This window comes from Podarcis raffonei, chromosome 16 (assembly GCF_027172205.1).
Source record: "Podarcis raffonei isolate rPodRaf1 chromosome 16, rPodRaf1.pri, whole genome shotgun sequence".
Lineage (NCBI taxonomy): Eukaryota > Metazoa > Chordata > Lepidosauria > Squamata > Lacertidae > Podarcis > Podarcis raffonei.
This window is the reverse complement of record NC_070617.1, coordinates 42,646,753-42,661,039: the sequence shown is the minus strand read 5'-3', so window position 1 is coordinate 42,661,039 and position 14,287 is coordinate 42,646,753. Positions and strand designations below refer to the sequence as shown.

Here is a 14,287-nt window from a genome sequence, read left to right as displayed (position 1 = left end):
TGGCACGCGGCTTCACTCCACAGGAGAAGCAGACGACTCACAGCACCGCGCCGCTCACCCCGTCCCCCGTTCCGGAGCCTTTAAAAAGGCTCCTTCGCAGGTCGGGGGGGCGCAAATGGTGCCTGCCGAGTCTCCAGGTTCACAGGCTTCTCCGCCTGTGATTTTTAAGGGTCTCCGCGTCGCCGCAGCGGTACGACCCTGATCCTGTAGAGCCGATTCCCTCCGGAGCTCGGAGGGAATCTGCCATTAGCCGTTGGCGCTAACCCGGAAGTCCTCTTCCTATGATCTCTTGAGGCAGCTCCTTCCAATGACATTAGGGTGTTTTTCATAATGTTTTGCCAAAATCTGCTTCCTTGCTGCAATTTGCACCCCGCAGTTCTGCTCCTGCCCTGCTCCTGGAGTAACAGAGAAAGCACGCCTGTTCGATCTTCTGCATAATTTTATTTTTTAAAGACCATATCATAAGTTTACCAGATTTTTTTCAATGAATCCAGGGACACTTATTGTTCACTATATACATGTGAATGCTGAGAAAGCTGTAAATCTGGGGACTGTCCCCAGGAAACGGGGACGTCTGGCAACCTTACCATATCTAACCTACTACAAATATCTAAGTGGTGTACAGAAAAGGAAAGCAAAAGACAACTTGAACTACAATTACTTTTACAAGAATAAAGGTAAAGGGACCCCTGACCATTAGGTCCAGTCGTGGACGACTCTGGAGTTGCGGCGCTCAGCTCGCTTTATTGGCCGAGGGAACCGGCGTCATGTGGCCAGTATGAGTAAGCCGCTTCTGGTGAACCAGAGCAGCACACAGAAACACCATTTACCTTCCCTCTGGAGCAATACCTATTTATCGACTTGCACTTTGACATGCTTTCGAACTGCTAGGTTGGCAGGAGCAGGGACCGAGCAACGGGAGCTCACCCTGTCGCGGGGATTTGAACCGCTGACCTCCTGATTGGCAAGCCCTAGGCTTTGTGGTTTAGACCACAGCGCCACCCGCGTCCCTTTACAAGAATACATAGATGTAGATAGATAGATAGATAATACTTTATTCGGCTATAAGCCCACAAGGTAAAACCAATCAATAAATAAAATAGCATTTTACATTCTAAAATATCAACTAAAATATTTCAACGCATAATCTCCTTCACGTTACATACAATCTCTAGATGTACCATATTGTGGCCTTGAATATAAAGATGGTGGATAAAGTTTACTAGATTTTTAATAGTCATGCAGCATTCCATGAAGTCTTTTATATGAAAGAACTGAATTCAGGAATCTGGCAACCTGTAATGTTCTATAAGAGTCAATGTCCTGGAGTAAATAGGCTAGATGTAATTCAGGTGGTTTAGTAACAGTTTCCAAGATGATTGAACTCAGAATCCTTGATCGGGGAACAATATATAAAGGACAATTAAACAAGATATGATAAAGGGATTCTATTGATTTGCTGTCACATGCGCATAAAACAGAGGTTTTACCGTTAGAAAATCTATTACTCAGCACATTTGAGGGGAACACATTAAATCTGGCTCTAACAAAAGCGAATCTATGCGACGCAACCGATAAGGTAGACAGATATCGAGGTATCTGGGACATAAATGTAATGCCCTGATTTATCGGGGAACATGTACCTCCACCTGTAGTAAGATTTTGTTGCAAATCAACCTCCTCCAATCTTTGTTTGATGACCTTTTTTGCTGTAATTAGATCTAAATTTAGTATATCGGAAGGAGAGATTCCATAAGACAACAGTTTGGAATGGATTTTTGTTGCCCATGGGCTGGTAAATTCATCTCTCCAAAGGCACTGAATAAGATGGTAATTGGGCAATTTATGCCAAAGGGACAGCCAGTAATTAAAGGCATGTCTCCACATCAGGATCTCTAAGGAGGGGGTCTTGAGTTCTAAGCGAATAGCAGAGTTGCTTACACAGGAGGGTAGTTTCAAAAGGCGTCTGAGAAAAAGATTTTGCAATGTCACCAGAGGCATGAAGTTTACAAAAGCGCCCCATAGAGGGACCGCATAGGCCATAGTTGCAACCACTTTTGCACTATAAACTTTTAAGGCAGATGGAACATGCATAGCCCCCTCTGTAAAGAAAAAGCGTAATAGAGCGTAGATAAGGGCTTTGCCCTTATTTTGTAAGTATGTGATATGCGCTTTCCATCCCATATTATACTGAAAGTAAATTCCTAGATATTGAAATTTGTAGACTTGTTCAATTGGCTTCCCCTCGAGTTCCCACCTATACAATTTACGACTCCTGGAAAAAATTAGGACTTTAGATTTGGAATGGTTAATAGTAAGTAAATTTGTTTGGCAGTATAACGTGAAGATCTTAAAGGCCCTCCTCAAACCGATTCTTGAATATGAGAGGATCACCGCATCGTCAGCGTACAATAGTAAGGGGCAGCGATAGTCTGCAAGCCTGGGTGCATGAATGGTGGTTTGGGCCTCAACTAGGGGAGTTCTCATGTCACTAATATAGAGGTTAAAGAGATAGGGGGCAAGGATGCACCCTTGTCGGACCCCCTTATTTATTGGAACAGAGTTTGTGAGATCGCCCTCAGGTGTTAACCTCACCCTAGCGGCTGTCCCTTCCTGCAAGACTCAAATCTTCAAGTTGTTTCTGCCCCCAGTGCTATTCCACGAGACGACCAGGCTCTGCCATCCTCACTTAACCTTCATCTACATCCATCGACCAACACACCTAAGGACGAAACTCTGATTTCCCTGCCTGACTCAAATCCCTCTTTAACTCACTCATCTATGCCAGAGCTAGAATCTTCTCCAGTTTCGACCAGATATAGAAGTAGTCCACAAGTGATGCCCCTGAGAGAGTCTTCCGCAATTACCGCCCCCGTGATGTCCCCTCAACTACCCTCTTTAAAGGAAAATGTGAATGTTACACTTCGGGACCCGTCGTCGGAAACGATTGAAGACCCGATGGGACGCATCAATAAAATCATCCTAATGCCTGATGATAAATCTGCTAGAGGGTTTTCTCCGACGGACTTAATTTCTCCCTCTCTGGGTATTTCTCTGTCAAGTTGTACAAAGAATTTCGAAATGAAGAAACCTCCTGTTCAGGGATCTACTTCTAGTAGATCATCCTCGGTGTTCCAACAGTCGAACCAAATTGTTAAAAATTTTAATTTGGAGGGCTCCTCACAGTTACCATCTTCCCAATGTAAAATAACTGATTTTTTTGTTACATCTTCTGTCTCTTCCAGAGAGCCTGCCCCTCCTTCGCTTTGACTGTTAAAAGAACAACACAGAAGTCCCCAGCTAGCAGTCCTAAGTTGGAATATTGCTGGCTGGAAAAGGAAAAGATTAGATCCCGAATTTTTGTCCTATATAAACTCTTTTCAGATAATCCTTTTGCAAGAAACATGGGAAGAAGAGAAAATAGACATAAATGGCTTTGAACTGATATCACTTCCAGCTAGTCCCTCCCAAAAAGGTGGCCGGTCCAGAGGTGGTCTTGCAATCGCCATATCGCTTAAAATGAGCGCTAAACTCTCGCTAGTTCAGACTTTTCCTCCTTTTGCTTTTACAGGTCTGATTTCAAGCGAAAAATTCTCCCTATTAATCACCAATGTCTATCTTCCTCCAGGTGGTCTTATATCGGACCTCCATTATAGATGGGATTCTCTGGAAGAGCATAGATGTCGATAAAAATGTTACAGTAAAGCAAAAAATTCTAAATACATGCAAGCCAATATCAGTTCCTCCTGCTCCTGGAATACCCCTCTCGGCCTCACCCAGGGCTCAACTTGCCCTGGCACCTGCACCCACGGCCTAAACTAACTCACAGCTGTTCCTCGGAAAGCTCCCACAGAGGGGAAGGTTCCTAGAAGCTCCTGCCATTGCCCTAGTCTCTCCCTCCATGTATGCTTTTAATGGGCAGGCCCAAGGTGGAGGGAGCCTCATCAGGCTGCTGCCCACAGGTGTGTCCCACTCAGCAGCCAGCTGCCCTCTCCACACCCAATTCCAGGTGCAGCAGGTTTGGTGAGTTCCCCAGGGGGTCCCAATGATGGAAGAAGGGTGCCCCTCCACTCACAATTCATTTTCCAGCCTCCGCCCTCTCCTCCAGCTACACGATGATCCTCCTGGTACTTCCAGACAGCTATCGTAGTATGGGCTTCCAGAGTGGGGCTGATTCATTCCATACTGCATGTTCGTTTTGGGTTTTGGAGTGTGTGCCATCCACCTGCTCATTGCCTCTAGGCCAGGGGTCAGCAGACTTTTTCACCAGGGGGCCAGTCCACTGTCCCTCAGACCTTGTGGGGTCCCGGAGTATATTTTGAAAAAAAGAAAGAATTCCTATGCCCCACAAATAACCCAGAGATGCATTTTAAATAAAAGCACACATTCTACTCACGTAAAAACACCACGCAGGTCCCACAAATATTCCAGAAATGCATTTTAAATAAAAGGACACATTCTACTCATGTAAAACACGCCGATTCCCAGACTGTCCGTGGGCCGGATTTAGAAGGCGATTGGGCCGGATCCAGGCCCCAGGCCTTAGTTTGCCTACCCATGCTCTAGGCCATCAGTGGGTTCATTGCCTATTGATAAAAAGACTCCGCCCCCTTTTAAAATAATGTTACCATATGTAGTTGTATAGAGATTATTTTTTAGGATGGGGTTGGAGTTCTAGACCTCCCATAGAGCAAGGTTTTGGACTGCCTTTTATTTGTGAGTTATTAATGCACACATATTTCACACATGTTCCATAGGAAGCACAGAGAAGGGGAAGGATGCACCAACTCAGATGGCTTTAAAAGAGATCAAGGACTCAGCTACATTTGTAAAAAAAAATGTTTTGAATGCATTATAAACATGCAATACCAGATGGCACCAGAGAGCAAAAAAAATCTATGCAATTTTTCATAGCGGTTTTTTCCTTTTTTTTATAATGATTTAATTTCTGACTTATAGCTTCCCCCCCCCTGTGAGTAGATCCACCCTCAGACAAATTCACCAAGGATAAAGCTACTCGAAGGCTACTAGCCACAGTCAGGGGCAGTTATACTTCTGAACAGCAGATGCTGGAAACCACAGTAAGGGAGAGGGTTCTTGTGCTTGGGTCCTGCTTGCTGGTTCCCCACAGGCATCTTGGGTGGTGAGTGTGACAACAGGATGCTGGACTAAATGAGCCCCCATTGGCCTGATCCAGCAGGAGTCTTCATATGTTCTTATGTTTTTAGTTGGCTGAGCAGGACCCCTTGTCCTGAATGCTCTCTGCCTCACTTGGCCTTGTGGCTGGGCTCTGCCTCCTTCCTGTGCAGCCTCACGCGCCTTGTGTGTGAGGACAGATTCTGAGCTGCAGCTTCAAATACCAAGCCCAGACTCTTCTTCTGTTCTTATGCAAATGAACTGGAGCTGTGCAAGATGATGCATGCTGTGGTTCTGGAATTCATTTTCCAAAATACTTCTAGTTAAATCCGAATTCAGGAGGAATGGAAGGCAGAGTCATTATCATTTAATTCGTGTTCCCTTAAGAAACTCTGGGAGGAAGGTCAACTTTGTGTGCCCATTTTACAAAGGGCAGAACTGAGCCCCCCAGGATAATGCCATGGCCGCCATGGGACTTGAATCCAGTGCTCTTATACCCAAGTGCCATTTTCAGTTATTTGGGTCACAATGACTCAGTCAGGGGCAGTGCCATGCATTCCATTCCCGGAGGTTTCTCCTTTGCTCTTGGAGTAAATGACGTTTGAGAGATCAGCAGAAATCACTGGTGAATAGACCCAAAGAGAGAAACCTCTGTTGGATAGAGCTATCCTCTTTGCCTAAAAGTAACACTCTTGGCTTTATTTTATCTGTGTTGTTATAGTTTGTGTAAGCTGCCTTGAGTCTCAGTCTGGGGAAAAGGTGGGGAAATAAATATTATAACAGCAACAACAACCATGCCCAAAGTTTGAGGTCAATGGATGATCTGCCTTGATTTGTCTCTCCATCTGGGATCAGTTCTCCACCTCGGAAGCACCAGCTACTCCTGTCCTGCTTGTGGGTTTCCCAAAATTGACCACTGCTGGGAATGGGGTGCTGGACTCGAGAGGTCTTTGATCTGACCAAGCAGCCAGGTTTTTTTTTTTTTAATTACTCTTTAGGCGGCTGCATCTGATGTGAGGGATTTATTTTTTAATGTGCGTGTGTTTCCCCCACAACTAGGACTATGCTGCATTTGCATCAGATGGCGGAGAACAGCACCTTTGGCATCAGACCGTGTCAGAAGGTAGGCAGCTGAGTTAGCCTTCCTCCTCCCCACCCCGTTGCTATATGAATCCTTGAGCACAAAGTATGGAGGTTAGTTTCAGTAGCATTGAGACCAGGTCTCTGCCCCAAGGAACTTGCTTTCCTTTGGGGGGGTAGAACTCCTTTTGTTGTATTGCCTGTGTTTTGATGCAAAAAGTGAGGCATGCTGGTTAGCGTTTCTAATGAAAAAGGGATGAGGATTATGGGAGAGAAAGGAGGGCAGGACCGGTGGTGGGGTAGGATGGGAAAGAACAATGTGCTTGGGGGAATAGTACCAGCCAGGACTGGCTCAAGGCATATTATTATTTGTTTGTTTATTGCATTTATATTCCACTTGTTGCTCCAAGATGGTATACATGATCCCCCCATTTTATCCTCACAACAGCCACCCTGTGAGGTAGGCTAGGCTGAGAGGCGGTGACTGGTCCAAGGATACCTAATGAGCTTCATGGCTGAATCAGGATTTGATCCCTGGTCAGCTGGGTCCAGGGGCTTTGTCAGTGGGTAGCTAGAGTCCCAGGCCTTTGCTCATGGGCTCTGAAGTGCCTGGCCCTTCCTAGAATCAAATCCTGCATGATATCTTTGCAGCATAATTTGATGTGCCTATTCATACAGTTATATGCATTGTCAAATGCATCTGTTTATGGGCTGGTTACCCAAGAAACCTGGAGTGTACATACCTATGCATACCCTGGAGAGGTGTTGCTGCCAGTCAAGGGGCTCACTTCATATAAGGCGGCTTCCAATGTTCCCACTCCCAGCCAGTGGCATCCCTCTTTCTGTTGGTGGAAGACCAAATGCTTGGATCCAAGTAGCTGGCTTCTACAGGGTCAGGTTTTATTTAGTTAGAAAGGATTTTGTTCTCCCCAATTGCATGTGTGATGCAAAGAAAAAGTAAGATGACCTGACCTCCTGAGGCCGGGAGTTCCATAGGCAGGGCACCACCGTGGAAAAAGCCCTCTCACCTCTTGCCGTCAATCTTGCCTCAGAAGTAGGGCTGTAGGATGGTCATTGTTTTCTATTCTGTCCTGTATTTGTCACAGTCAGTGACTCTCCAAGGATTCTGACAGAAGTCTTGTCCTTTCAGCAGCCCCACTGTCAGGGAGTCTTGATAACAAACGAGTGTAGTTAATTTTTTAAAAAAAGATTTATTGCAAAAACAAAGTTCACCGGAGTGGTGATCACAGCCGTCCGTTCATAAATCAAAGATGTCCCTTCTAAGGAGGGTGTTTCCGGTGAGACCAGAAACAGCTTAACTTCCTCTTGTGACGTAGTCTGTCTTGAAGACCCCCCATATGCCTAGACCGTGGGCTAAGGGGGTCAGCTCTCATCCCTTCCTCATTCTCTGAGAGTATACTTCCGTGGTCTTTCCCGCTCTCTGAGCTGCTTCCGTTTCTAGCTTCTGCATTTTATCCTTCAGTGGCGCACTGGCACTGCTGCCAACTTTCCGAAATGCTATCAGTTGGCATTCCTAAGGGAGGGGGAGTTCGCTATGGGCTATAATCCTCCTGTCTTGCAATTAACCCTCACTCTTCCTGGTTCCTTTCTTCACTAGGAGCTGCAAACTTCCCTTGAGGGCTGGCTCATTTATGACACCTATGAATTGAGAGACCCCCATAAACTACAGACCCTTCTAGGGGGCAAACGTCTGCATGCAAATGGGAATTCCCACCCCCATGCCCACTGTAATATTGGCTCCCACCTTGTAGACAAAGCCTAGGCGGTCGCCACTGCCATCCTCAGAAGGTGAAGAAAGAGGGATATTTTTAAATCCTGGATCGGATTTGGTCCAGAGCACTCCTTGTCCCCAATTGCGCAGTATAACATTTCTCTAGTGTGCTGTGTTCTGTCCGGCTCTTTCGTTATATAAGCCAGGCCTGTTCGGGAGCAGTATTCTATGCTATGTAAGCATAGAAGCAAATGGGCATGCATTTCCATGCACTTAAATGTACTTACTCTTGCGTGTGAATGTGCTGAAACTTCAGAGTGAAATCCTGCTCCCCAGTCAGCAGGAGATGGTGGTTGTAACATATGGAGAAACACCCATTTCCTCTCCAGGTCCTGGAAATGGTGCCAGCAATTTAGGGAAGGGAACATTGGAAGCAGCCTTAGAATCATAGAATCATAGAATCATAGAATCATAGAGTTGAAAGAGACCACAAGGGCCATCGAGTCCAACCCCCTGCCAAGCAGGAAACACCATCAGAGCACTCCTGACATATGGTTGTCAAGCCTCTGCTTAAAGACCTCCAAAGAAGGAGACTCCACCACACTCCTTGGCAGCAAATTCCACTGTCGAACAGCTCTTACTGTCAGGAAGTTCTTCCTAATGTTTAGGTGGAATCTTCTTTCTTGTAGTTTGGATCCATTGCTCCGTGTCCGCTTCTCTGGAGCAGCAGAAAACAACCTTTCTCCCTCCTCTATGTGACATCCTTTTATATATTTGAACATGGCTATCATATCACCCCTTAACCTCCTCTTCTCCAGGCTAAACATGCCCAGCTCCCTTAGCCGTTCCTCATAAGGCATCGTTTCCAGGCCTTTGACCATTTTGGTTGCCCTCCTCTGGACACGTTCCAGTTTGTCAATGTCCTTCTTGAACTGTGGTGCCCAGAACTGGACACAGTACTCCAGGTGAGGTCTGACCAGAGCAGAATACAGTGGCACTATTACTTCCCTTGATCTAGATGCTATACTCCTATTGATGCAGCCCAGAATTGCATTGGCTTTTTTAGCTGCCGCGTCACACTGTTGGCTCATGTCAAGTTTGTGGTCAACCAAGACTCCTAGATCCTTTTCACATGTAGTGCTCTCAAGCCAGGTGTCACCCATCTTGTATTTGTGCCTCTCATTTTTTTTGCCCAAGTGCAATACTTTACATTTCTCCCTGTTAAAATTCATCTTGTTTGTTTTGGCCCAGTTCTCTAATCTGTCAAGGTCGTTTTGAAGTGTGTTCCTGTCCTCTGGGGTGTTAGCCACCCCTCCCAGTTTGGTGTCATCTGCAAATTTGATCAGGATGCCCTTGAGTCCATCATCCAAGTCGTTGATAAAGATGTTGAGTAAGACCGGGCCCAAGACAGAACCCTGTGGCACCCCACTAGTCACTCTTCTCCAGGATGAAGAGGAACCATTGATGAGCACCCTTTGGGTTCGGTCAGTCAGCCAGTTACAAATCCACTGAGTGGTAGCATAGTCAAGACCGCATTTTACCAGCTTCTTTACAAGAATATCATGGGGCACCTTGTCAAATGCCTTGCTGAAATCAAGGTAGGCTACATCCACTGCGTTCCCTTCATCTACCAGGCTTGTAATTCTGTCAAAAAACGAGATCAGGTTAGTCTGACATGACTTATTTTTCAGAAATCCATGCTGACTATTGGTGATCACAGCATTCCTTTCCAGGTGCTCACAGACTGTTTGCTTAATGATCTGCTCCAGAATCTTCCCTGGTATTGATGTCAGACTGACTGGGCGGTAATTATTTGGGTCCTCTCTTTTCCCCTTTTTGAAAATAGGGACAACATTTGCCCTCCTCCAGTCTGCCGGGACTTCGCCTGTTCTCCAGGAATTCTCAAAGATGACTGCCAGTGGTTCTGAAATCACATCTGCCAGTTCTTTTAATACTCTTGGATGCAGTTCATCTGGCCCTGGAGACTTGAATACATCTAGACTAGCCAAGTATTCTTGTACTATCTCCTTAGTTATTCTGGGCTGTGTTTCCTCTGCTGAATCATTTGCTCCAAATTCTTCAGGTCGGGCATTGTTTTCTTTATCGGAGAAGACTGAGGCAAAGAAGGCATTGAGGAGTTCAGCCCTTTCTGTGTCCCCTGTTTGCATTTCACCATCTTCTCCTCTGAGTGACCCCACTGTTTCTTTGTTCTTCCTTTTGCTACGAACATACCCATAAAAGCCTTTTTTGTTGCTTTTAACCTCTCTAGCAAGCCTGAGTTCATTCTGTGCTTACATGGAGGGCTCATCCACACTTAGCTTTGCACTGCATTTCTCAGAAGTCAGACCATTGGTCCACCAAGCTCAGTATTGTCTACACTGACTGGCAGCAGCTCTAGCAGCTCTCTAAGGCAGGGGTCCCCAAACTTTTTAAACGAGGCCGGCTCACTGTCCCTCAGGGCTGGACTATAGTTTGAAAAAAATATGAACAAATTCCTATGCACACTGCACATATTTTATTTGTAGTGCACAAAAAACAGGAAAAACAATACAATATTTGAAATGAAGAACAATTTTAATCAACATAAACTTATAAGTATTTCAATGAGAAGTATGGGCCTGCTTTTGGCTAATGAGATGGTCAATATCACCAATGTTCGTCCCTACAACCCAGCCTACACATGGATCTCCCTCACTCCCATGGCCCAGTCTATGTGCAGGCCTTTCATGCCCCCATGCATAGCGGAAGACAAGCCAAACCTGTGGCCGAGGCTGGCGAGCTTCCCTGCAAGCATCCATCCTCCAGCAACTCCGGGCATCTTCCTCTCCTGACCTTGGGCAGGCCGGATCCAGGACCGTGGCGGGACACATCCAGCCTGCGGGCTGTAGTTTGGGGATCCCTGCTCTAAGGTTTCAGGCAAGATTCTCTCCCAACCCTACCTGGAGATGCTGGGCACTGAACCTGGGAGCTTCTGTTTGCAATGCAGATACTCGGTCACGGAGCTATGGTGCTTCCTAATGGGAAGGTCTTCTGTGAACAGTAGCATCCTCCCACCACAACTGGTGCCCTCCAGATGTTTTCGACTGCAGCTCTCATCTGCCCCTGTCAGCATGGCCATATGATGCTGGGGCTGATGGGAATTCTATTCCAGAACACTTGGGCCAAAGTTTGGATCTTCAGTGGATGGGTCTGCAGCCACAGCTGACAGAAGGTGGCTCACCACAACTGTCCTGGGACCAGCTAAGAGGAGAGTCCACAAATTCATGTTTGAATGAAAGCTATGCCACATCAATTTCTAAAAATGAGTTGGTAGTTTAAAAATATTCTTATAAAGAAATAAGCGTGGGTTCCAGGTCTGAAAAAGTTTAAGGTGTTGTTTTCTGCATTTGAAGTTTGTGAGCTTGGGAAAAATGGATTGCAGATGGGTTTCATGTAAGGTCCAACATATTCCTCCATTATCTAGCTGACAATTTCATTTCCCAGAAGTTGGAAGAAGCAACAAGGGAATCATCTATCTTGGACCTGGTCCTCACCCACAGTCAGTGGCGGAGCAACATGCTGCAACCCCCGGACTGGAGAACAGGCGGGGGCGTGGCTGGCGCATGTCCTGAGGTTGCATGGCATGTGGCACATGTCCCAGGGTGTGGCGGCCGTGATGGCACCCTTTCCCCAAATGGTACCTGGTGCGATGCGCTCCCCCCGCCCCCCCTCCGTACACCAGTACTGACCTAACCCAAAGAGAACTCGTTAATGGTTCCTCTTCATCCTGGAAAAATGTTACAAGTTGGGTGCTGCAGGGTTCTGTCTTGGGACTGTTGTTCAATGTCTTTATAAATGACTTGGATGAAGGAATTGAGGGGATGCTCATCAAATGTGCAGATTGCACATTTGATGAGCATCCCCTGAGAGGGGTGGCTAATGCCGCAGAAGAAAGAACTGGGATTCAAAATGACCTTAACAGATTGGAGAACGGGGCCCAGGCTAACAAAATGAATTTCAATAGGGACAAATGTAAGGTTCTCCACTTAGGCAGGAAGAACCAGATGCATAAATGGGGGTCACCTGGCTTACTAGCAGTAAATGTGAAAGGAACTTAACATGAGTCAACAGTGTGATGCAGCTGCAAAAAAGAAAGAAAGCTAATGTCATCGTAGGCTGCATCAACAGTAGAGTGTCCCAATCAAGGGAAGTAATAGTTCCACTCTATTCTGCCTTGGTGAGACCACACCTGGAATACTGTGTCCAATTCTGGGCACCACAATTTAAGAAGGACATTGATAAGCTGGAAAGTGTGCAGAGGCGGGCAACCAAGATGATTAAGGGTCTGGAAACCAAGCCTTATGAGGAACGGTTGAAGGAGCTGAGTATTCTTAGCCTAGAAAAGAGGAGACAGAGATTTCATAGCCATCTTCAAATATCTCAAGGGCTGTCTCATGGAAGATGGAGCAAGCTTGTTTTCTCCTACTCTGGAAGGTAGGACTCAAACCAATGGCTTCAAGTTACATTAAAGGAGATTCCAACTAAACATCAGGAAGAACTTTCTGACAGAAGAGCTGTTCAACACTGGAATGTTCTTCCTTGGCAGGTAGTGGACTTTTCTTCCTTGGAGGTTTTTAAACAGAGGTTGGATGGTCATCTGTCATGGATGCTTTAGCTGAGATTCCTGCATTGCAGGGGGTTGCACTAGAGGACCCTTGGGGCTCCCTTCCAACTCTCCAGTTCTGTGATTCTATGTCTGAACAGGCCAGTGTCAGTTGCAGATTTGGAGAATTCAAGTTTCAGGTGGTGTCAGGCTGCCAGGCGAGGCTTACCTTCCCCCTCTCTGTGGATAACAGCATGAAGTGAAAGCAGTCTTTTGCCGCAGTAGAGAGGTTTATTGAACACAACACAAACATAGCGTCCATTCTTATTGTGCAGGTGCTCCCAATTAAGTTTCTCCCACTTCCCTCTAGTTACTTCCATCTTCCTGTCTCCTCACCACGTGATCCCTTCACCACTGAGCCTTCTGAGAGGCTGCCCTATCTGGTGGCCTGGCTCTCGGGCTCATGGGAAGCACACTTTCTAGTAAGGGAGATACAAACAGCTCTCTCTCTTCCCGTTCCTCTCCCCTTGGTTGCTCTTCTCCCAGCTCCGTCCAACTGTCAGTTCCCGAACTGTATCCTTCCATGAACCATTGCTCTGGGTCAATACTATCCTCCTGCTCCAGAGGAGCTTCAGGATTAGGCCCTTGCGCAGAGGGAGAGGGGGCTCACACCATTCTTCCTCAGAGCGATACCCTTCAGTCTGGTTCCTGACATCTGGTTTGTTTTTTTCACATGTGAAGATCTTAATTGTCTCCCTGGCACATTTGATGTCAGCGTCTGATTGTTCACAGGGAAGAAATAGGGAAGGTGAGAGATTAGTGATGCAAATATGCACTTTGGCCAATGTAGGCTCCAATCTGCATCCCATTTATGCCAGAGCTGCTTTGAGCTTCCCTGTGGAGTGAAATGACTGGCTTGTGCCAGGACTCCTTCAGTTTTTTTCCTGTTATCATTGAGTCTGCTGCTGTCAACACCCTCTGTGTGTCTGGGCTGGGCGACCCACCTTGAACTTGTGCTGTTAGCACTTTCCACCAGAGCCCGATTCATTCTGCTGACTTGTGCAGAAACACTGAGTGGAGGATTTTGTGTGTCTGGAGGGACACTGCAGTGGGGGAGGCAGACTCTAAGCACCACTGCATGAAGAATCCCCCTGAAAGGCTGTGTCCTTGCACTTTTCCTTGCTTGGCTGTAGAGAAATGCGCAAGAATGGAAGGCAAACTACAAGGACACATGAAGAGGGTTACAGTGGCTCTCTTAGGCAGGCAGGCAGGCAGGGAAGATGGGGGAAGGGGTGAGCACTCCCAGCTATTGTAGGTCTCCCTTTCCCAGATACTGTCCTGACCCCCACCCCAACTGAAGTTTCCACAGGAGGCAGTGATGGGGCATGGCCACCAATTTGGATGGCTTTAAAAGTGGATTCAACAAATTTATGGAGGAGAGGGCCTTGCTCTGCCTTCACAGTCAGAAGCAGCCATGCTTGTGGGTTTCCCATTGTCATCTGGTTGGCCACTGTGAGAACAGGATGCTGGACTAGGTGGGCCATGTTCTAGCAGGTGGGCCTGTTCCAGCAGACTATTCTTTGGTTCTTACATTATTATTCCTTGGAAGCCACCCAGTGGCAGAGATTTAGAGAGGATCCTTGCTGCTTGTGTCTATGCCTCTACTGCCAAAGGCACACCGCCAACTAACCTGCAAATCTGGAGGAGTGAGGCATCGGGTCTTTCAGCAGGCAATGCTCTCAACCCCAAAACAAAAC

General features: G+C 46.6%; 1 protein-coding gene across 3 annotated transcripts in view; it reads left to right on the top strand.

The window, feature by feature from the left end:
* The window catches only part of MYO18B (myosin XVIIIB), a 288,747-nt gene that overhangs the window by 46,721 nt on the left and 227,739 nt on the right, over positions 1-14,287 (top strand). For all 3 annotated transcript variants that reach the window (XR_008327976.1, XM_053368460.1, XM_053368459.1), the window contains exon 10: positions 6,196-6,259. Coding sequence is in view for 2 of the 3 variants with exons in the window: in XM_053368460.1 (XP_053224435.1) it covers positions 6,196-6,259 (64 nt within the window). In the remaining variant the exon portion in view is untranslated. The remainder of the gene's footprint in view (positions 1-6,195; positions 6,260-14,287) is intronic.